The sequence below is a fragment of the Erpetoichthys calabaricus genome, chromosome 14 (genome assembly GCF_900747795.2).
Source record: "Erpetoichthys calabaricus chromosome 14, fErpCal1.3, whole genome shotgun sequence".
Taxonomy (NCBI): Eukaryota; Metazoa; Chordata; class Cladistia; order Polypteriformes; family Polypteridae; genus Erpetoichthys; species Erpetoichthys calabaricus.
Genome location: NC_041407.2, coordinates 4,163,271 through 4,187,028, shown reverse-complemented (window position 1 = coordinate 4,187,028; position 23,758 = coordinate 4,163,271). Strand labels below are relative to the sequence as shown.

General features: G+C 46.7%; 1 protein-coding gene across 1 annotated transcript in view; it reads left to right on the top strand.

Annotated features, from left to right (window-relative positions):
- The window catches only part of LOC114665393 (ras-related protein Rab-40B), a 43,215-nt gene extending 21,035 nt beyond the window's left edge, over positions 1–22,180 (top strand). Inside the window, exons 2-6 of the mRNA XM_028819928.2 lie at positions 3,920–3,980; positions 9,093–9,153; positions 10,075–10,152; positions 11,656–11,878; positions 21,363–22,180. Of these exons, the coding sequence (XP_028675761.1) occupies positions 3,920–3,980; positions 9,093–9,153; positions 10,075–10,152; positions 11,656–11,878; positions 21,363–21,634 (695 nt within the window). The 3' untranslated portion in view covers positions 21,635–22,180. The remainder of the gene's footprint in view (positions 1–3,919; positions 3,981–9,092; positions 9,154–10,074; positions 10,153–11,655; positions 11,879–21,362) is intronic.
- The last annotated feature ends 1,578 nt before the right edge of the window (positions 22,181–23,758 follow it).

Below are 23,758 nucleotides of genomic sequence, written 5' to 3'. Positions count from 1 at the left end.
GCACCTCTTATCTACGATGGAGCGTTCGATCAGAAGAAGATATGAAGCTGGTTTTATAGTAAAAGTCATTGAAGTGGCGATAGAAATTGGTAACAACATTTGATGTGTCTGAGAAACTGATGTGAGATTGGAGGAGGCAAGAAGCAAATTTAAGTGTTGTGTTTTTGAACGGGCGTACAAGTCAGGGTCTGATTTTATGATCGATTTTTAGGCTTTCAAGACCCGACTTATAGGTGAGTATCTACGGTATCTGTACTGCCGGTCTGAGGTGGGTTTGAAATCTTAGTAATCAACGTAGCGCTCAGCATTGGCGTGTGCTTTGAGTGCTGCGGCGGAGCGGTGTGCATGAATCGCATTAGCGGCCTGCTGCAGAGGCACCCGTGGAGGAAGGGCCCTGTCATCCAGAGCTCTAGTCTTTCCACACAAACAGTTTGGACGACTCTGGAACTCGCTCGGGGGGTCATGTGACCCAGAAGGGGTGGTCCTTGGGCGTCCTCGATGACCCTTCTGGGTGGGCCGGCTCACCTGAAATGCTGAACGTGGCAGGGGTGAGGGGGGCCAGCAGGTATGCAGTCAATAAATGGCCGTCTGTCCAGCCTGCATGCTCGCCTCGTGTCCCCTCGGTGCTTCTACACTTGCAGCTCTCGTTTTGGGTCTCCTGAGGACTTTTTTTTTTATTCCATCAGCCCTCGAGTCTCGGCGGTGTGCTGACACTGGCACAGGAAAGCATGTCAGGAGCAGCTTCAATTCCCACGGCCAACAGCTCTGCCGCCCACAGCCATGAATCATCAGCATGGTGGCGGGGGGGTTCTCTACTGCTTCCCAAACCAGTGATTTGTAATGTGAGGCAGAGTGAATTGGCCGCCGAGGCAGTGACTCTTGGTAACATCGCGCTCTTTAGCTCTTTGCATTTTCCTCTCCATTCCTGATTCTTGAGGTGTCAGACCCTAAAATATCGAGCCACAAGTTCTGCCTGATCCAGCTGATCCTTCAAACATCACAAGTCACCAGTTCAATTGAGGTGACAACACTGGCATTTGATGTCACTCTCTGCCATGCAGTGTGTCACTGGCATCATTATGAAGACATACAGTAAATGTCCGCACTTTACTTGAAATTTAGAAAAAGTCCAGAAGTTCGCTTAGTGAGTTGGCAAATCACAAGGCCAGACGATGTAAAGACTTCAGATTTACTGGAGGTGAATCCTTGAGGATTGGAGTTCTCGACTATGAAAATGCCTTTGAATTCCCTCATTACATCTCTGGGCTTTCTCAAAGTTGCTTTCTGCGTCTTAGACATCTCGCAAAGTCGTGAATTCTTGAGAGGCCTGCTGGCTGGTCAGCCCTCGAGCAGAACTGCTTTATGATCAGCCTGCTCCGGTCATTCACGTGCCACATGTCAGCTGATTTGAGGACTGTCACACCAAAATGAAGAGGAGCAACCCTGTGACTGGGGTCCCTCAGTCACCCCACTGGCCTCCAGTTCATGTTTACAGCCCAGTTGTACAATCACATATACGACTGGAAACGGGTTAGCCCCGCCACCCACCTTACGTACCCCATTAGTGTCGTCAGTCCAGGACAGGCAGCGAGACGCAGACCTTCCCAAAATTATGAGAACAAGTTAAGTGAGTGTAGGAAACCCGACTGTGTGGCGTCCAAACTCTGAAATGAATAGACAGACAAATATATCTACGATAGATAAATAGGAAAGGCACTATATGATAGATACAGATATGAAAGGCACTATGTGATAGATATAGATATGAAAGGCACTATATGATAGATATAGATATGAAAGGCACTGTATTACAGATAGATATGAAAGGCACTATGTGATAGATATAGATATGAAAGGCACTGTATTACAGATAGATATGAAAGGCACTATGTGATAGATATAGATATGAAAGGCACTATATGAGATATGAAAGGCACTATGTGATAGATAGATACTGTATATTTGAAAGGCAATATGTTATAAATATGAAAGGCACTATATAATGGATATATATTTGAAAGGCACTATATGATAGATATAGCTATGAAAGGCACTATGTGATAGATAGATATGAAAGGCACTATATAATAGATATATATTTGAAAGGCACTATATAATGGATATATATTTGAAAGGCACTATATGATAGATATAGCTATGAAAGGCACTATGTGATAGATGTATATTTTAAAGGCACTATGTAATAGATATGAAAGGCACTATATAACACATATTTGAAAGGCACTATGTAATAGATATGAAAGGCACTATGTTATAGATACGAAGGGCACTATATAATAGAAATATATTTGAAAGGCACTATGTAATAGATATAGCTATGAAAGGCACTATGTAATAGATATGAAAGGCACTATATAATATATATATTTGAAAGGCACTATATGATAGATAAATATGAAAGGCAATAAATGAAAAAAAATGTTTCTTCTACAATCTGAGCTTTTTCTTGTTAAACTTCATTTGCTTTCTATAATTACAGGTTGTGTTATTTCTCTGTGGCAAACCTGTACAAGTTTTACTTAATACCTTCAGCGTGTATTATACATACGGCACCGCACGTTCCATTCCGTGGAGCTCAGTTTGAAACTGTTGGCCCTCCATGCCTTACTTACCGCAAGGCAGATTATAAACAGAGTCTAATGTGTAGTTACAGGGATGAGAAATAATTTGAATATTCCATTTCCGATTAGCTTGTGGAGGTTATTAATAGTCTCCCATAGACTAATGGGAGCAGCTGACAGAAGAAGAAGACATGCTTTAATTGTATTAATTTATAGGCAAACATTTGAACATAACCTAAGAAAATACTTTAACATAACCTAAATAAACTAGCAAGTGGCTCTTACAGCGTCAAAAAAAAACCGACATCCAGGCTGTGGCCTTCTTTAAACTCCTAACTGCTGGCTTTGAGGAGCTCCGTTTCTCAGCCGGGCTTCTATCAAAGTGAGACGCCCCCTTCCAGGGATGTCTGGCTTTATAGGACTCTGCCCAGAAGGGGTGGAGTCAGTTGCCCTCACTGGGCGTGTTCTCGGCGCTGAGCAGGGAGAAGGAGACAATAATGTTAGCAACAGCGCCCCCTGTCATCCCTGAGTGGCACTACTACCTGACTCTGAAGAGCCCAGAACACGATCCTCAGACACATATGTGTGACAATGTGTGTGTGTGTGTGTGTGTTGTGAACAAACAAGCAAAAAACAATCATAAAGAGTTGGTGAGTTCGCCGTATAATTCAGCAGAAAATTTCAGGAACAAAACGAGTCGTCATAAAAGACTTGAGTCAAGACTGAGTGATCGACAGAATGAATGCTTGAGTTGTTATAGGTGGAGGACAGGAAGGGGTGGGAAAATGAAGTCTGTAGGGGGGCATGATGAAGAAATGGATGTGGGCGGAGCCTTAACTGGGCTTTCCTTTTGGTGGTCTGTGGAAGAGGGAACAGAGGCCTTAGTACCTTTCATCGACCCCTGCCTCTGCATTTTACTGCCAGTTAAGCCCTTAGACTGCCTCCCATGTGCACGTATGTGTAAAGTGTGTATATATATATATATGTGTATGTATGTACAGTATATGTATGTGTGTGTATAAAACAAATATATATATATATATATATATATATATAAAGAACAAAAACCATTCAAAAAAGACACATGGGAAGGAGTGTCAGAATTGAACTGAACTGTGTACACTTGAACTCTGACGCTCGTCTCCATTTGCTGTGTGCCTGGGATGCTTTGAGGGGCTCATCTGCCTCTCTGTCTTTGAGCCCCCAGCTTTATTTTTTTCTACTTTTGTGAGACTCTTCATAATTTTTTTTTCTTTTTGTGCAGGTAACCTTATAGTTTTTTTTGTCTTTATCTGTGCTATTTGTATTTATGTGTCTTTCTTTTTCATCCTCAACAGGGATCGATTACAAGACCACCACCATCCTGTTGGACGGACGAAGGATTAAGCTGCAGCTTTGGTAAATTTGGGAATTTATGTTATTTTGTTTCCATCCATCTTTGAAACTGCGTCCTGTATGTCAATAACGGGTTGTGGGGGGCGGCTGGAGGCTCACCTAACAGCATCTCTAGCGAGGCAGGACATGACGTTAGTCAGGGTGCCAGTGTATGGAGCGTGACGTCCACACTTAGAGGGCCACGTTAAGGTCACCGTCTCCTTTTGGGGTTGTCTTTGGTTTTCCACCTCATTTGTAGCTGAGAGACCCAAACTGCACAGGGGACTCCAGATGAGGCCCACCAGTGCGTTATGAAGCTTGAGCATCACCCTCTTGGACTTGTGCTCCACACATCAGGGCGCTATATAACCTGGCATTCTGTCAGCACCGTCTGCCAGTTAACAGTGACCTGTCCAATGTGACCCCTAAATCCTTCTCATCGGCGGAACTCTCAAGGCGCAGACCTCCTGCTGTGTATTCAGAGTCCCTCACATTTCTATTTCTGCCGTGTAATTCTTTACATTTACTTACCTGCACTGATCTCTAGACACAAATCAATAAATAAACACAGAAACCGACACAAAACCAGCAGAGCCGTCTACTGGAGGTCCTGTGAGCTGATCGCCCACCTGCACCCCACCCCACCCGCCTCCACTGTGCTCCATTTGAAAGCTGCACTCTTATTAACTTGTCTGTGATGTCACGTGTGTGTGCGTGTTGTGGCAAGCGGCTGGGGGTGGTACCCAGCCGGGACGCCCGGGAGGACCGGAGGAGGCAGACCACGTGGGGGTGACCGCCCTGGTGGCTTTGGGGACCACGGGAACTGAGCTTGGAAGCTCAACCCTATAGGGGCCCGTGGTCACCGCCAGGGGGCGCCCCAATGCCTGAGGAGCCCTGGCCCTCAGCACTTCCGCCACACCTGGAAGTGCTGGGGGGAAGAAGACCGGGGACACCTGGAGTGCTTCAGCCGGTACTTCCGCCACACTGGGGAGTGCCAGTGGAAGATTATCGGGAGGCACCTGGAGCACATCCGGGTGGGGATAAAAGGGGCTGCCTGCCTCCATTCGATGGCTGGAGTCGGGAGGAAGAAGGCAAGAGCTTGGGAGGAGTGGAGTGGAGTGGAGGCGGACCAGAGAAAGAGGCATTAGCAAAAGGCCTGGACTGTGGGGGAGTGTGCACTGCTGTAAATAGTAAATTATGTACAATAAACGTGTTGTGGGGGATTTAAACATGTCTGTGTCCGGGCTGCTTCCCACAGTGTGTGTGTGTGTGCACGTGTTGGTGTGTGTGTGTATGTGTGTGTTTGTGTGTGTATGTATGTGTGTGTGTTTGTGTATGTATGTGCATGCCCGTGCTTGTGTGTGCATGCGTGTTTCTGTGTGTGTGTATGTGCGCGTGTGTGTGCAAGTGCACATGCCGTAAAGTCAGAAGGCACCCCCCCATTGACGCCCGTCTCTAAGACTGGAGACTCGGAGCCGCAGTGTCGCGTTGCTCTTCATCGTCTCCCCGTATCTCCCAGCTGCTCTCATTAGTGATTCACAGGAGCTGCTGGTGAGGCGAGTCGCACTTTCAGCCAGTGGGCGTGGATGTGAATTAGTGAGTCACTCTGATTGCAGTCACCTTGTGGACTGGGGAGCTGCGTCTGCTTTTTCAAATGTATTTATTTGCGATTGGTGCGATTGCAGCCTCGTTGCTGTGCTGAAAGTAATGCGACGTGCGGCCTGCGCTTCATTAGAAGTGACTGGGCGGTGGGTGATGTTTCAGGAGGCTCCGTGCCTCACACCTTACAGCCCACCCGTGAGCCAAACACCAGAGAGTCGACAGGAGGAGCGATGCTCAAAACCCCCCCAGTATACCCTGACAGAGACGAACTGCTGTAGTTCAGTCCGAGGGGTGCCGTTTATTTAATTCAGGTGATGCACACTCCAGACATCAAGGGGTGCCCCCTACTCCTACCGGACCTTGAAGTCTAATAATAGTGCACTTAGCACACTACAGACCCCGAGGGGCGCCATTTATGTAACTCAAGTGACACACAGTGGACGTAGAGAGGGGACCCCCCCTTCCTTCTGAACCATAAAGTCCAATGATACAGCAGTCAGCACACTAAGGGCACCGTTTAAGAAACTAAAGCAGTTAACATTACAGAAAAAGTTGATGCTCTCAGGCAGAAAACAGACGTTGCCATCGAGCGTGGCATTCCGCAGTCAGCTTTGTCAACTGTCTCCCCTGAAAGACCCCCATTATATCAAATTGCCTTTCTAACAGAATTTGCCCTGTATGTTTTTTATTAAAATTCCCACTTGATAATGAGGGAAAAAATTAAAAGGAGAAGATGATCGCAACATAACCCGTCACCCCCCGCCCCTTTGTTAAGCCAGTTTTCTAATTCACTCGGCCTCAGTTCCCAGCTGGTACTGGCAGTCCAGTTTCTTGCCTCCAATCTGGGCAGCTCCTGGGCTGTCATCATGGTCATGTGATCCTTCTGAATGGGGGGTGACATTTGGAGTTGGCACTGAGAAGACCTGACCAACACGACACATTAAGTGCTGTTATCTGAGTAGGGCAGCAGTGCATGCAACACCTAAACGTTACAAGATGGCAGTGTGGGGGGGATTTGTTAGTGCCAAGTGCCCACACCGCCGTGTGTTTATTTGTGGGTGTGCTAATGCTGTGTTGAGCTTTCTCCGATGTGTGCAGGAGGCAGCATGGTGTACGTGGCCCACATGTCCTCCGGTGCACCAGCAGGCTGTCACACTGAGTAACTCCCAGCGTGTGGTCTGCTGCATGTGACACAGCCTGGTGCCCCAGATGTTGGTGCCCTACATGCAGGCTGTCTGCCAAACAGCTGCTTTGCTGTTTCTTTTCCCCGGAGCTCCCCGGCCAGCTGGGAGAGTAGAGGGGACTATTGCCGATAAGCAGGTTAGCGCCACCTTCTTCACACAGAAAACATTTCAGGTCCAACTGTTCACCCGTGCCACTTAGCTCCCTGTGCCAAGGACGTTCTGTGAGGATCAAACGAGTGGGCAGCACGCAGTTAGCCCACCTCTGGTCACGTCACACTTTCAGTTCCCAGCAGTAATTTCTCCACAGGCCTGATTCTCATCCAGCCGTGCAAAATGCGTGCTGTGGATGGTGATGATGAACGTGCCACGTTGTGTTTCATCCTTTCCCATTGCAGGCTCGTCTGGCCAGTGATCATTTCTGAATCTATTTATGGCCAATGGTGGACGGCCTTCCTGCACAGCAACAGAAGTTTACAACATTAGAACAAGACATTAGACATTAGACGAGAGCGGGCCATTCAGCCAGCAAAGCTCGCCAGTCCAATCCGCTCAGAGCATCTAAAGTAACGTCAAGTCGAGTTCATGAACGAGTCAGTCATATAATTTGTGTAGGAGTTACTACTCAGTCATCAGTCCAACGATTCTCGGTCATGTGATTCGCGTACGAGTTGCTACTTAATGATCAGTCTAACGATTCTCGGTCATGTGATTTGTGTACGAGTTACTACATAATGATCAGTTGAACAATTCTTGGTCATGTGATTCGTGTACGAGTTGCTACATAATGATCAGTCGAACGATTCTCGGTCATGTGATTCGTGTACGAGTTGCTACTTAATGATCAGTCTAACGATTCTTGATCATGTCATTTGTGTGCAAGTTACTACTTAATGATCAATCTAACGATTCTCGGTCATGTGATTCGCATACGAGTTACTACATAATGATCAGTCAAACGATTCTCGGTCATGTGATTCGTGTACGAGTTGCTACTTAATGATCAGTCTAACGATTCTTGATCATGTGATTTGTGTGCAAGTTACTACTTAATGATCAGTCTAACGATTCTCGGTCATGTGATTCGCGTACGAGTTACTACTTAATGATCAGGCTAACGATTCTCAGTCATGTGATTCGCGTACGAGTTACTACTTAATGATCAGGCTAACGATTCTCGGTCATGTGATTCGCGTACGAGTTACTACTTAATGATCAGGCAAACGATTCTCGGTCATGTGATTCGCATACGAGTTACTACTTAATGATCAGGCTAACGATTCTCGGTCATGTGATTCGCGTACGAGTTGCTACTTAATGATCAGTCGAACGATTCTCGGTCATGTGATTCGCGTACGAGTTGCTACTTAATGATCAGGCTAACGATTCTCGGTCATGTGATTCGTGTACGAGTTGCTACTTAATGATCAGGCTAACGATTCTCGGTCATGTGATTCGCGTACGAGTTGCTACTTAATGATCAGGCTAACGATTCTCGGTCATGTGATTCGCGTACGAGTTGCTACTTAATGATCAGTCGAACAATTCTCGGTCATGTGATTCGCATACAAGTCCGTGTGAGTTGCACGATCCCCATTCACTCACAATTCTTGTTTTAATTATGCATCTTAAATGTGTTGTTATGCTTTGTGTATGGAAACAGCAATGGCATTTGACTTATGTTAAATATATAATGAATTAAAATGTATAAATAATTATAATTCATCATTTGCATAGAAAGGATAGGTAGATAAGACAGACAGACAGACAGACATACAAACAGCTTGTGACTTTCCTCATATAGTGTCTGTCTGTCTGTTATCTTAATTTTATGTATTATTTTTGGTCGGACTGTTTGAGGGAAAAATGCAGAATCGCTGTTGATTTGCTACTTGGACCCCCCAAAAAAATGCACTTAGTGATAAAATTGCATTTTTGTGTGGAAATAAAGAGCAAAACTAAACGTGTTGAATATCGATCACTTCGCTCCAAATACATTCCGATCAAAAATTGCCGTTTCAGCCTGACCAGGATGTTTGTTTTGTTTTAAGTAATGTGCTGAGGTGAAAGGTCAGCGTTACATCACAACTCGGACAATCCGGGTAGCTTTGTTTTGTCCAAATTTTAATTCCGAGTTTGTTGATGTGGTATTCCCGACTCGACCACTTGGATTTACCGTTTGTCCGAGAGCAGGTGGACACAACTTTGGACCTTCCCGGGGAGGCTGAGCAGCCCGAGTGACCAAGTTCCCCCTCTGGTGACCCTTTTGCAGAAGTTCATGAGACTTGCAGATGCCCTACCAGCTTTTGGACACGACATCCTAATTTATTTATTTATTTGATTTGTTTTACAGGGACGCCTCGGGCCAGGGCCGGTTCTGTACGATCTTCCGTTCCTACTCTCGAGGGGCTCAGGTAAGCTTTCTTACCCGGGTTTGTGTGGGCAGTTGGTGTCATTACAGCCCCCACGGTTGCATTTGAGTCACTTTCTTGTGTTCCATAATTCTGCACTTGTCTTTTTTGCCTATAACAGCACTGTGGGGGGCAGCACGGTGGGACAGTGGTGGGGCTGTTGCCTCACAGTAAGGATACCAGGGTTCACATCCCGCATCCTGCCTGCGTGGACTTTGCATGTCCCCCCCCCCCCGTGTCTGCATGGGTCCCCCCCACTGTGTAAAGACATGCATGTCAGGTGAATTGGTGACACTAAAGTGGCCTGTGTGTGTGTGTGTGGGTTCACCCTGTGGTGGACTGGCACTCTATCCAGCAAACTTTATTATTCAAAAAACTTGTTTTATGTTTTTTAGGCCACAGGTTTTAAGGTTCTTCTTTCCCATTTTGGGTTTAATCAACTGACTTTTTCTGGGTGCTCAGGCCGTAAGGCTGCTTTTTGATTTTTACGTCCTGGCCAGCTTTTGGCTTGTAAGGCCCTGCTTATGTTTTTGAGTTTGACGTCACAACAGATGCCACTTACGGTGGATTTGTAGGACGTTTCATTTTAATGTCATTACAAAGCACTCCCTTCTGGGATGTATGGTCTCTGGTTATTTTGGAGATTTTACGAGGATTATATTTGCTCTTGGACAATCTGATGCCCCCCAGGATACCACTGAGGCACAAACTGGCAACTTCCCTTTTCTTGTGGTGCTCTTTGTCTTGGATTAAGCCATCTGTCACTCTTGGCCGGGTTTGTCTCTATCTATACATTTTCTTTATTTTGGGTGTCACACTAATAAACTACTAACAGCCATTTTGAACAGGAAGCGTGCGTCCTCCTCGTTGCTGGCGAAGCCAATAAATGTTTATTTTTATTTTACTTCTGTGTTTCTTCCACAGGGAGTGATTCTGGTTTATGACATTACCAGTCGCTGGTCTTTTGATGGCATTGACAGGTGGCTGAAGGAAATCGATGAGGTAAGTTGGCGCAGAGAAACTCGCGGGCAGCCCATTTAAGGGACTGAATGTCAGGCAGAATTCCCACAACGGGTTTGCTGTAAATGAGATTTGAATTTGGTGCGGAAGCAGGCGACAACCTCAGAGTGTGGCCCCCCTGTAAGTTGGTGTGACCGGCGTCTCTCAGGACGGCACAAGTCAGAGCAGAGTCTTGTTTGGGATCCTTCACCATAAATCGAGCAAAACTCTGAGTGCAAGCAGTATGGTCAATTGTAGTTATCCATGGGGGGGTTACGCTCCTGAAAACCCCCCAGGTACAGAAACCACAGATACTGAAGCATTGGGCCTATCTCTGTACTGTATGTATATATATATATATATATATATATATATATATATATATATAAAATCCAACGTCTGTCTGTCTGTCCGCTTCTCACGAGAGAACTATTTAACGGATTTAGATCGGGTTTTTTTCTAGAATTTTCTTGAACATTCCAGTTGATTTTGCGACTTCTCTCATTGCGCTAAGTATCATAGTTCGCTTGAAGGAGCAATTTATTCGCTGTAGGCCGAGGGGGGCGGGGCCATCCTCACTTGTGCACCAGCCTCCGTTCGAGTCGGTGTACCTCAAGCCACGTGTTACCTCCGCTTAGCTAGCGATACTTGTTTGTTTATTGATTTTTAAAGTTTGTCCTGTTTCACTACTACATAGGCGAAGTCGCGGGGGACGGCTAGTTTGGGATAAAGGGGTTAGGTTCTGGTGGGAGGACACCCCACCCCTCCACCTCACCCCACATGGCTCAGTAACGATCCCTCCTCAGGTTCACCCACAGGCGTTTACTTCCTCTGTAGTGAAGTTCGATCTTCTGATAGGTGCTTCACTAGAGGCTGTGAGCAACCGACCCGAGGACCTCCCTAAACCATCCGATCGAAAGTAGGGACAGGCAGGGAACTTACTCAGTGGGAGCTTGAGACCCCCACTTACTGGGAATGGAGTTGAGTGGCTCACCCCTGCCTCTCAGCGTGGGGTTGACACACGTCGATCCGGTAACTGCAGCATGCGGACTTCCTCGGGTGTCACAGATCTGATCCACTGCTGTGAATAGGTGCAAGGAAAACATCGGTGTTATGAAATGCGTAATGCTTTTGTAATGGCGAATCCGCGGATAGCGACGATTTATTGTATTATTCGGTTTGCATTTGACTGCACAGCCATAGGAGGATTTATTTATTGGCTGGTCACTTCTGACAATTAGGCCACAATGAAATGATTCACTTAATTATTCATTACTACCCTTCCGTTCGGTGGTCTGTAAAACTGAGGCGTTCACAGAAGGAGCTCAGCTGACTCCAGCTACGTTTTCTAGAAGCGCCATCATGCACCGTTATCCTTTGAAACTTACATTTCCTATTAAACAGGGTAACCCGGCTGCTACCCCACCATTTTCTTGGCCCCTCTTACCTTTGCCCTTTCCTAAATTGCTTTACTCACTGTTTGTTCTACTTTATTTTCTGTCCCAGCATGCCCCAGGAGTCCCCAAGATTCTGGTGGGTAATCGGCTGCACCTGGCTTTTAAGAGACAGGTGACCACGGAGCAGGCCCAGTTGTATGCCGAGCGCCTGGGCATCACCTTCTTTGAAGTCAGCCCCTTGTGCAACTTTAACATCACCGAGTCCTTCACGGAGCTGGCGCGGATTGTGCTGATGAGGCACGGGATGGAGCGGCTGTGGAGACCAAACAAAGGTACGCGAGCTTCTATTTTTTTTTTTTTTTTTTTAAGTTGTCACAGAGGTGGGGACACGCAGTGTGAGTTGCGGAGTTTTCATACGTCTGAACTCTAAATGTCTGAGCTCTGCGTTTAGAAGCCCTTGGCACCATTTAGCTCACAGCGTATCTGAACCGCAGGCTTAAAGCAGTAAGGCCATCACAAGCAAGCAAACTCCCAAAATCGAATCCAAGCCATCTCTCTATATAAAATCCAACGTCTGACTGTCTGTCCACTTTTCACGAGAGAACAACTTCATGGATTTGGATTGGGCTTTTTTCTAGAGTTTGCTTGAACATTCCGGTTGATTTTGCGACTTCTTTCATTGCGCTAAGTATCGTAGTTCGCTTGCGGTACCGATTTATTTGCACAGATCTGAGAGACAGGCTGCGGGCCGAGGGGAGGGGGAGGTGGGACCTCAGGGGTAGGGAGCTGACCCTCCTCACTCACATGCCAGCCTTGGGGCGTATCTCACATCCACTTGGCTAACGAATGACAGAACTACTTCACAGATTTGATTGAACATTCCGGTTGGTTTTGTGGCTTCTCTCATTGCGCTAAGTATCATAGTTCAGTTGAGGCACAGACAGATCTGGAAAACAGAGAGGAGGTGTGGGGGGCCGGGGGTAGGAACAGGAATAAAAAAATAAAAACGAGAACATCTCGAGGTGAAGAGGCCGTTCAGACCAACAAAGCTCTCCAGTCGTATTCCTCCTAAATAACATCAAGGCGAGTGTTGCAGGCCCCTGGAGTCCTACTGGCCACCAAACTGCTCCATGGAAACTTCATGGGAGACACAAACCTCTCCAGGACCCCCTTGCCTTGCCCTCATGGGGATGACTAAACCCCCCTTCTTCTTCTTCCTCTCACGTTCACGACTGTCAAGACAGAAGCGCTGCTGAGGGCCGCAGTAAGACGGGGGGTTTTAGGAGTTCATCCGTTATTTGCTTCAGAACCGTTTTGGTGCCAATGAAGTCCAAAGGCTGGCATCAACACCAAAGTCAAAATTTTAGTTCCGCTCCACCATAAGTCGGTGGTTGGGATTGGTGGAATACGAGCGAGAGGGAGATCTGGGGTTTGTCTGGCGGTCTGAATTGATGCCATTCTTGTGCGTCCTTGCTGCAGCTCTTGGACCCTCGGGGCACTGACTCCTCTGCCATGTGCTGGCCTCGTGCCCCCTGACCAGTCCTGTCTTTTTTGCTTTCCACTCCAGTCGTTGGCCTTGCAGGTTTAGAACTGTCAGGCGGCGGCCCTCTGAGTTACACAGGTAGGTGTGTGAGGTTTTATGTGGAAAACTGCAAGAAACGTTTTTCTTCTGACTAGTGGGGGTCCGTCTGCCTGTCGGGTTGTAGACTCGGACGCCTGAGGTGCCACCCGTAGTATTTCGCTTTTCATTTGTTTTTCGGTATTTGGCCGCTCGTAATTAGTGGGCTCCTGACTGGCACAGCCAATGCCAAACACCGTCCTGCTCTGCAGGTCGAGTTGCCCTGTTTTTTGTATTTTTGACGTCGCTGGGTGAAACTCCAAATCTGAAGGGGATTGTAAATGGAAAGAAACTCTTGCTGGCTTCATGCTCGTATTCTGAAAAGCCTCTTGTCCGTGAACGTTAAGTAGAACTCCTAGAATGCTGAGTCGCACTGAATTTCTCTTTAACGCGTCGATCCACCAGCTGCCAGTGCCGCCCCAGACGTTATCAAATAGGCTCACGTCATGGAACCCCCAAGAAGGAGTCGGCCCGTTAAAATAAAAGTTCAAGTTCTGAGGCACAGCAACAGAAAATGAGGCTTCCTGTTTCAGCGATTATCTGGTGCAGATGGTCCGCCAGTCAGTTAGCCAGCAATCCCACAGAGAAGAAACCAGTCTGCCAGCAAGCATTCCAGGGTCTCCTGAGCTGTCATTAAGTGACGTGCGCCGCAGCCCTCCGCCATCTTGTGCCAACTGCAGAGAGTAGCAGGAGGAGGTAAAATCAGAGCAACATGCCATCTGTGGGCGGGTGGGAGAAACGCAGAGCAAGTAGTGGGGTGCCAGCCAGGTCCCCAAACCCCCCCCCCCCGATTGTTGTATTGCCTGAAAAGGGGGGTCCCCTTGGTCATTTCGGCTCATGGATACTCCCATCAGCTTGATCATTTGGAATCATACATTGACCAGGGGTGGGGTGGGGGGGAGTTTTGTCATTTCGGCACATGGATACTCCCATAGTCTTACCCGTCCCCCCCCGATTGCAGATAATCGATTGTATCTTCCATCGACTTGCCCCCCTTTGCTCCATTTTCCCTCGATCATTCAGACTTGTCGATACTTGATCGATTCTTTCATTGACCAGGACGGTGGGGGGGTCCCACTTGGTCAGCACATGGATACTCCATTGTTTGGTCGAGTTTGGTGCTTTTAGGTGGAAAGGTCCCTTTGCCATCATGGGCACCCAGAACACCCTGGCAGCGGATCGGCCCCCAGGTCAGAGTTGCCCTAAATATCGATAAGCTTTCCTGTCCCGGTGTCTTTTATATAAAGAGTTGTACGGACGTTTCGAGGCCCTTTTTGTGCGTACGCCAGTTTTATAAACCTGAGGCCCCTGCTCTTCTCGTCTCGGTCCGTTTGAGCTGCCGACCTTCCTGGCCCATCCACGTCTCTCCCCTTCAGCCCACCGACCCCCCCCCCCATGTCACTAATTCCGATCTACAATCGGAAGGCCATGACGTCCAGCCGGTGGGCCGTGTCTTAACAGCTCCATATGGGTTGTCTCTTGGGGGAGAACTTGGCGGGAGGTCCCAGCCCTGGAGGTGATCACAAATGGCCTCCACATGCTGCAGTGTGACAAGGAGTGCGGAGCCCCCCCTTATTTTTATTTTTGGCTCTGTCTGTTTTGCCGGAGGAGGACAGAAAACAACATATTGATTGGCCTGCTGGGGGGGCGGGGGTTGGTGGGGGTGGGATTTTTAGAAACACGAAATGTGCGTCTGAGGGAGCCGACCTGTGAAGACGACGGGGGGAGAAGACGGCGTGTCGCACGACGACCGCAGAGTTGTGTCCCACCGCGCCGGTGGCTTTGTTCCATTTAACGGCTCGAAGTGTAAAACTTGTGTGCCGACGGCTCTGCCAGGCTGCATGGCATGGAGAATCCTCCCACTACACCCCCACTAGCAGCAGCAGCCCCCCTTCTGGCCCCGATGTGTATAATTGTAGTCATTGAGATGTCGCTCATTTGACATGCTATGTAATTACTGTTTGGTTTTAAAGGCTTAGTGCTTTTCACTTCGGCGTTTACATAATACGGGGGGGGGGGGGGGGGGGTGACACGGACGTCGTCTTTCGTGTGACATTAAAACGGCACTCGGTTTCCTGCTCCAGAGCTTGTTGGAGGGATCCATCGTTTGGGGGTGGGGGGGGGTGGCGGAGCACAAACCTCGAGGAGCCAAAAAGATCTTTGCGGGAGGGATGGAAGTCTCACCCCCTGGTTTGGGGCTAGCCAATCAGCATCCTAAATACGCACAGACACCCCTCAAACCAACTAGTTTGACTTGGAATGCAGCGACGGACGGGAGCGGGTCCTGCCTGCCTGTTTTTATTTATTTATTTTTGTACAAGTTAAAGTCGTGAGGTTTATCGTTGTCGTCAGTAAGGCCACACAGCATCACCACAGCACCGCTTGGGGGCGTCGTATTGTGGCCGTGTGCGCTCATGTGACCAAAATAAATGATGGGGCGCCAGCCGGGTCATCCCGTTTAATAAAGGAGAAATGCCGGAGTTCTGTGAGGAAGCAACAAAAGGGCACGATCAGAGCAGAGCACACAACATTATTTATCTCGACTGCTAAGGGGGCATCAAACTAAGGGTGTGGGGTGTAGGTGGGTGCAGAATTGGCTCCGACACAGGAGGCAGAGGGCAACGGCACGAGGGACCTCATTGGAATCGGGTGCAGTTAAGGGTGGTGTCCAGCAGGGGGCGGTGCCAGGGCTCCTGCAGTTTTTAATTTTTGTAAGTGACTGCCCGTCCCTCTTGGCGCCGCCCGGCTCTCTACTCCTGACGTCACGCTTCCCGTTCCCCTCTGTCTCGGATTAGCTCGAATATATCGCTCCTGCCAGTGAACTCGGATTCTTAGCGTGATGAGAGAAGTCGCCAAATCAACCGGAATGTTCAAGGAAATTCTAGAAAAAAAACCCGATCTAAATCCATGAAGTAGTTCTCTCATTCGCTAGCTGAGCGGAGGTAAGGCACACGCCTAGGGACCCCTCCCCACGGCCCGCTGCGTCTCTCTTGGATTCGCACAAGTAAAGCGGTGCCGTAAGCGAACTATGATACTTAGCGTGATGAGAGAAGTTGCCAAATCAACCGGAATGTTCAAACAAATTCTAGAAAAAATCTGTGAACTCGTTCTCTCGTGAAAAGTGGACAGACATAGAGACAGACAGACATTGGATTTTTTATATATTTAGAGAGAGAGAGAGGAAGAAACATAAAGAGCTGGTCAAGCTGGCAGATAATCGAGAGTCCATTGAATCATCACAGGGGCACTTGGGCAGCAGACAGACTTGGGCAGAACGTCAGTAAAAGTAAAGAATTACACGGGGGCAGTAAAAAGTGAAGTCTGAATACGCCGTGGGAGGTCAAAAAATCAAAAGTCTGCCTTATGACAAGGATTTAGGAGTCATGGAGGACTTGACTATCAACTGGCAGGCTGCGTTCAGAAGAAGGCTAACAGAGATACTGGGTTATATAGCGCCTTGATGTGTGGATTCCAAGTCCCAGGAGGTACTGCTGAAGCCTTATAACACACTGGTGAGGCCTCATCTGGAGTCCTGGTTGCAGTTTGGGTCTCTGAGCTACAAAAAGACATAGCAGCACTAGAAAAGGTCCCGAGAAGAGCGACACGGGTAACTCGGGACTACAGGTGACAATTCAAGAGGAAAGATTGCAGGTTTTTATATATAAAGAGGCTTTGTGACCAGCTAGGCTGTATGCCAACCCACCTCAGTGGGCATTTTGGGGGCTACGCAAACCCCTTAATGCTTGGGACCCCTAGTCGGAACAATTTCTGATTGGCTGACTGTATCACAGAGGAATCTGTTAAGGCAGCGTTTCTCAACCTTTAAGTATTTGCGACCCGAGTTTTCATAACAGTTTTAATTGCGCCCCCCCTAACGTTTTTTTGAAACCCTAATAAAATTTATTCCTATATTTTTTGCTGCCGATACACTGCTACAAGTTTCAAATTTCCCTACGAATAGCGAAATTACGCCTCGTATGGCAACATTCACGCCCCCTTATTTGTTACTTTGGGTGCGCCCCACAGTTTGAGAACCTCTGTGTTAAGGAATGAAATTCATTTTTATTGAATTCATTTGTCATTTTAATTCATTTATATATCCACACATACCTGTACTGTATATCTACTCTCTCTCTCTCTCTCTCTCTCTCTCTCTCTCTATATATATATATATATATATATATATAAGTCTTTCATTTAAAGTGTTTTAAAGATCACATGGGGGAGCATCGGCAACTCCCCCCCCCCAGTCTTAAATAAGCTGACAGCTGCAATGTCAAACAACACGGCAACGGGAAAGCATCCTTCGGGTGGGGGGGGGGGGTATGTGTGACACACGAAACTGAGTCATGTCACCAAGGACGTGACAAAGGTGACTGCATTTCCAGAAATGACAACATGATAAAAAGTGTCACCATCCTAAAGTGACCTGCCATTTAGAGATGCTGCCAGTTGTCCGTTGTCTCTTCAGCTTGAATTCGGCCACCTCCTGAACTCTGGCTGAGATCAGCTGTGTGAAGCGCTTAGCGTTTTGGGTCATTAAAAGGGCCCAGGTCTGCCCTCACACCCAGTGTGCCGTGTCACTCATCTTGGCAGCGTCGGCGTGACACAGGCGGCCCTCGCCAAGCACGCATTTCTCCTGTGGAGGGGAGATGAATGCTGGAATGATGTAATGACCAGAAATCTGACACCCTGGAGGTGCTGGCAGGGCTGTTTGCGGGCGGGTGGTGAGGCCTCCTCTCTCTCTCTCACTCTCTCACTCTGTCTCTCTCTCTCTCACTCTGTCACTCCCTCTCTCTCACTCTCACTGCCTGCCGCTCACCTCCATTTCACGCCCTTCATGTCCCTTTGTTGACTCTGCTGAGTGTAAACAGGCCCGTCCTCTGGCCTTTGTGCTTCTGCTGCCCTCTTGTGGCAAAACAGCAGTTCTGCGTTTATGGGAGTTTTTCTACTTTCCTTGCGTGTGCTGTAAGCAGCTACTGAATGTATAAACGTCCTGCAAGCATCCTTGTGATTTTTCTCCCACTTTCGTTATTTTTTTTTTTTTTTTTGGCCAGAGATTGAACCATCCCTGAAAGCCATTTTTTCCTTAGACAGTCTGCGGATAGCCACGGATTTCTTGTCAGTCAGGGGACAAATGTGACCACTGTGACAAGAGCTGGCCGTTCAGCCTATGGAGCTGACTGTTCCAAAATGACATCAAGTCGACACTGGAAGGTCTGAGAAGTGCTCTGTGTGAAGAAATACATCAAAAATAAAATAAGATAATAAGATGTAAAGGGTTGGGGTACCAGGGGTCACCCCGATTAATGTCTGCTGATGAGAAGGATTGCAGCAAATAGAAAGAAAGGCAAAGTGTCATTGCTAGTGGCCGTTTTAGAGGGGGGAGGTCCCTGCCAGCCTCGGTGGTCTGCTCCGGTGTCACGTGGGTGCTGACAACTCGAGGAAGGAGGTGACAACGTTGATAGACCTCCACAGAGTTCTCGTCCACGCATCGGAAGTACCCCCTAATGCCCACTTGCTTGACAACGTCCTGTGCGTCTGAACTTCTTGGCGCTCTCATTGGGTCACATCACCAATCTACAAAGCTGTCAAAATGTTTTGTGGACGAGCAGGTTGGAATTTTGTAGAGTTTAATTTTTTTTTCTCCTGATATATTTCAATTGAAAAAGATAAATGTATGAATGGCTCTGGTGCAAACTGGATTGAGATACCCCAAGGGGACAAATAAAGAATATCGGATGGAATGGAAGTAGAGTGAGGCAGCCATCTGTTGGCTTGCATTCAACTTCTTTGTTACGTGGCTGCTGGTGAAGAAAAAGAAAAAAAGAAACAATGAGGAGCTCAAAACCTAAAAAGCAGTTTAAACTTAAGACAAAAGACGTCCGTCTGATCAGCAGCAGTAATCAGTTATGAATTAAGATGGTGGCTAGAAAGAAAACCAGCAGTCACTGCAGCCCCCCAGGACCGTAGATGGAAACTCCTGTACTTCACGTTTTATACTGCGTCTAAAAATCAAAGTGGACCTCTGCGGTAACATTTGCAGTGCACCGTCTGTTGGAGCGTATTTTGTAATTCATGCAGTAATAAAATGCATTTCATTCGTTAATCCAACAGATGGCACATCACAGACGTAGATAGTAGTGAAATGCATGGCTATAAATTTTTCTGATGTGCCACCTGCTGGAATGACAAATGCAGTGCATTTTATTAATAAAAATGTTTGTGATGTGCCATCTGTTGGAATGACAGAGACATAACAACTAGACAAACACAGAGAGGTTTATCCTTCTATTAAGGTGCATACAGTAGATAATACTTTCAAATATGTAGTGTGAGCGTATCTATCTATCATATAGTGCCTTTCACATCTATCTATCTACAGTATCTATCTAATCCTGCCTACTGTACCATATTCTATCTATCTATCTATCTATCTATCTATCTATCTATCTATCTATCTATCTATCTACAGTATCTATCTAATCCTGCCTATTATACCATATTCTATCTATCTATCTATCTATCTAATCCTGCCTACTATACCATTTTCTATCTATCTGTCTATCTACAGTATCTATCTATCTAATCCTGCCTACTATACCATATTCAATCTATCTAATCCTGCCTACTATACCATATTCAATCTATCTAATCCTGCCTACTATACCATATTCTATCTATCTATTTAACCCTGCCTGCTGTACCATATTCTATCTATCTATCTATCTAATCCTGCCTACTATACCATATTCTGTCTATCTATCTATCTATCTATCTATCTATCTATCTATCTATCTATCTATCTATCTATCTAATCCTGCCTACTATACCATATTCTATCTATCTGTCTATCTACAGTATCTATCTATCTAATCCTGCCTACTATACCATATTCAATCTATCTAATCCTGCCTACTATACCATATTCAATCTATCTAATCCTGCCTACTATACCATATTCTATCTATCTATTTAACCCTGCCTGCTGTACCATATTCTATCTATCTATCTATCTATCTAATCCTGCCTACTATACCATATTCTGTCTATCTATCTATCTATCTATCTATCTATCTATCTATCTATCTATCTATCTATCTATCTAATCCTGCCTACTATACCATATTCTATCTATCTGTCTATCTACAGTATCTATCTATCTAATCCTGCCTACTATACCATATTCAATCTATCTAATCCTGCCTACTATACCATATTCAATCTATCTAATCCTGCCTACTATACCATATTCTATCTATTTATCTATCTAATCCTGCCTACTATACCATATTCTATCTATCTATTTAACCCTGCCTGCTGTACCATATTCTATCTATCTATCTATCTATCTATCTATCTATCTATCTATCTATCTAATCCTGCCTACTATACCATATTCAATCTATCTAATCCTGCCTACTATACCATATTCTATCTATCTAATCCTGCCTACTATACCATATTCAATCTATCTAATCCTGCCTACTATACCATATTCTATCTATTTATCTATCTAATCCTGCCTACTATACCATATTCTATCTATCTATTTAACCCTGCCTGCTGTACCATATTCTATCTATCTATCTATCTATCTATCTATCTATCTATCTATCTATCTATCTATCTAATCCTGCCTACTATACCATATTCAATCTATCTAATCCTGCCTACTATACCATATTCTATCTATCTAATCCTGCCTACTATACCATATTCAATCTATCTAATCCTGCCTACTATACCATATTCTATCTATTTATCTATCTAATCCTGCCTACTATACCATATTCTATCTATCTATTTAACCCTGCCTGCTGTACCATATTCTATCTATCTATCTATCTATCTATCTATCTATCTATCTATCTATCTATCTATCTAATCCTGCCTACTATACCATATTCTATCTATCTATCTATCTATCTATCTATCTATCTATCTATCATATAGTGCCTTTCATGTCCAGCTGTCGCTGTCATTTTGCCTTATCTGCCTTTGTACATCTAGACGTGACCGCAGGAGGCCATGTCTTTAAGCAGCGCCTCTGTTGTTTGCCTTTCCAGTCCGTTTCTCACTCCTTTCGCCGTTGTGCAGTGGGCCGTGTCCTCGTCATGAGGCTCTTTGTGACTTGTCATGCCAGCCACTGTCCTGTCTTGATGCGACTCGCTAATCTCTTCCTTTTTGTTTCGCAGTGCTCAGCCTGCAGGATCTGTGCTGCCGCGCCATCGTCTCCTGCACCCCCGTTCACCTGGTTGACAAGCTGCCGCTGCCTGTTGCCTTAAAGAGCCACCTCAAGTCTTTCTCCATGGCCAACGGCTTGAACGCCAGAATGATGCACGGACGCTCCTACTCCCTCAACGCCAACAACAGCAAGAAGCGGAACAGCCTGAAAAAATCGAAACTCATCCGCCCGCCCCAGAGCCCATCACAGAGCTGCACCCGGAACAGCTGCAAAATCTCATAGCTCGCCCACCCGCCCGGTCCGAGGACTCTGCGCCTCACACTGCTGCTAGGCCGACGTTGTTCAAGCGGGACTTGCCTTGACAATGGTTTGCCAAATCTTAACTTCAGACGCGCAGGACGGAACCTCTCACCGTAACAGAAGCCATTCTCTGCTCAATAAGAAAAGGGAAGGATGAGCAGAAATCGAGGGAGACCACCTGGGCAGGGAGAAATGGGAATCCCACCCAGCAGTTTGAAAAGGATGCATCTTTTTAATGAAGGTTTGCCTTTTAAACACTGAAAGCACTAATAATAAACGCTGCATACCTGTGTAACAAAGATTTGGATACGAACAGAAGCTTTTTTGTGTATTTAAAATGATGTATGATGTTGTTTGATACGATAGTGTATTATGATTTGTATTATAAAGTTTGCTTTTTTGGAATTATTGGCAGTTTTACATGCAGTGAAGAAGAGACGCCCGACGGGGAGCACAGCGGGGTCTCCGCCAAGTGTTTTTGTAAGTTACAAACTCGATTCTTTGCAATAAATGTTTCAGGCCGAAAAGATGGGGCGTTCTGCAGTGGTGGTGTCTTCTTGTGTATCTAATGATGGGGACGCTGGCACGGGGGTCTCAAAGTCAGGGCCAGAACGTGACACTTTGTATACCCAACAGGATCTGAAATATAAAAACGGAGCGCCACGTCCTCACGACAGTCAAGACACGATGACGCCCCACGGCCACCACATGCCACAGGCCATCGAGGAGTCGCACCAAAAAAGAAGCAGGGTGAGCGAGAGGAACGGAGACATTACAAAAAAATAAGGGGCTTTATGAAAAACGTGGGAATTCAAAATATCACCTCCTGTCAAACGCTGAAGTAAAGCGAAGAGCCACACTGCTAAGGTCAGCCACGATCTCCTAGGTGGACAATTCTAATGAAATAGAAAGAAACAACAGACAAAGACTCCATGGCTTGAGTCCCGTTGCCTTGTCCCTTGTCTGGGCTGCTAGAAGGGACCACCAGGGACCTTCTGAGACCAAAAAAAGAAAAACACGTTAACAAGAATCGCAGTCCCCTTCACCATCTTGTCAGGCAGCTTACAGAACAAAGGGCTGCTTCTCAACTCGGACGGAGGTCCGGCTCCGCACACGTATCCCCCCCTCTCCCTCCCATTGCTCTTATACTGGGGGTTGAGTTGGGGGTCACGTAGGATTTGCAAATTGGGTTGCAGTTGGTCATCATGGGTTGATAAAGCAAATGACATTCTCTGAGGGTCTTCCTCGGTAAACTGTGATACTCTAAGGGACCCCACTTTGACGATTGGTGCCGATTCTCCAAGCGGGACCACCACACCTAAGCTTTGATGATTGGTGCCGATTCTCCAAGGGGGTCCCCCGTTGTGATGGCCATCGAGGATTGGGTCGCTCGCCTCCTGGTGGTCAGACTGAAGTCGCTGTAACGTTTGCCCGTGTGTTTTAGGAGCACATCAGTGCAGTTTTGTTGGACTGCACCAGTGAGACCACCACGTCACTGAGTCTGACCCATGCCCTGTGTGGGGTCCTAACCGAGGGCTTCAAAATAAATGCATTGGGGCTTGTATAGAAAGGTGCTATATAACTGAGGATGACTTTGTGGGGTCCAAACCCCGGACTTCAGACTGAGTGGGGTGGGACTTAACTAGAGTAAGGTGCTGTGTGCTCTTGAAGGCCATGTGGGGTCTTAACCCAAAAGGCGCTATAATGGGAAAGACTACTGTGCTTGACTACCTGTGGTGCCAGCCACCACCTCACACAAGGTCATACTCTGTAATCTGAGGTGCCAGCCATCCTACTACTAAATTTAGTTTGAGGTGCCACCCTCCCCATCATATTGGGGCAAATCCTGTAGTCTGAGATGCCAGTCACCCTGCTTACTACTAAATGAGCTCTGTAATATGAAGTGCCAGTGCCAGCCAACTCCCCACTGGGGACCATTCTCTTCTATGTGAGGTTACACTGTATGGTGCCAGGCCCCCAGTATATGATGACAGGTTCTGCAGTGCAAGGTGCCAACCACCACACACACCACATCCCAAGAAAATGCAATGGGACTCCCAGATATTCTGAGCTGGAAGGTGCAGGTGCCAGTCATTCCTTTCTGTT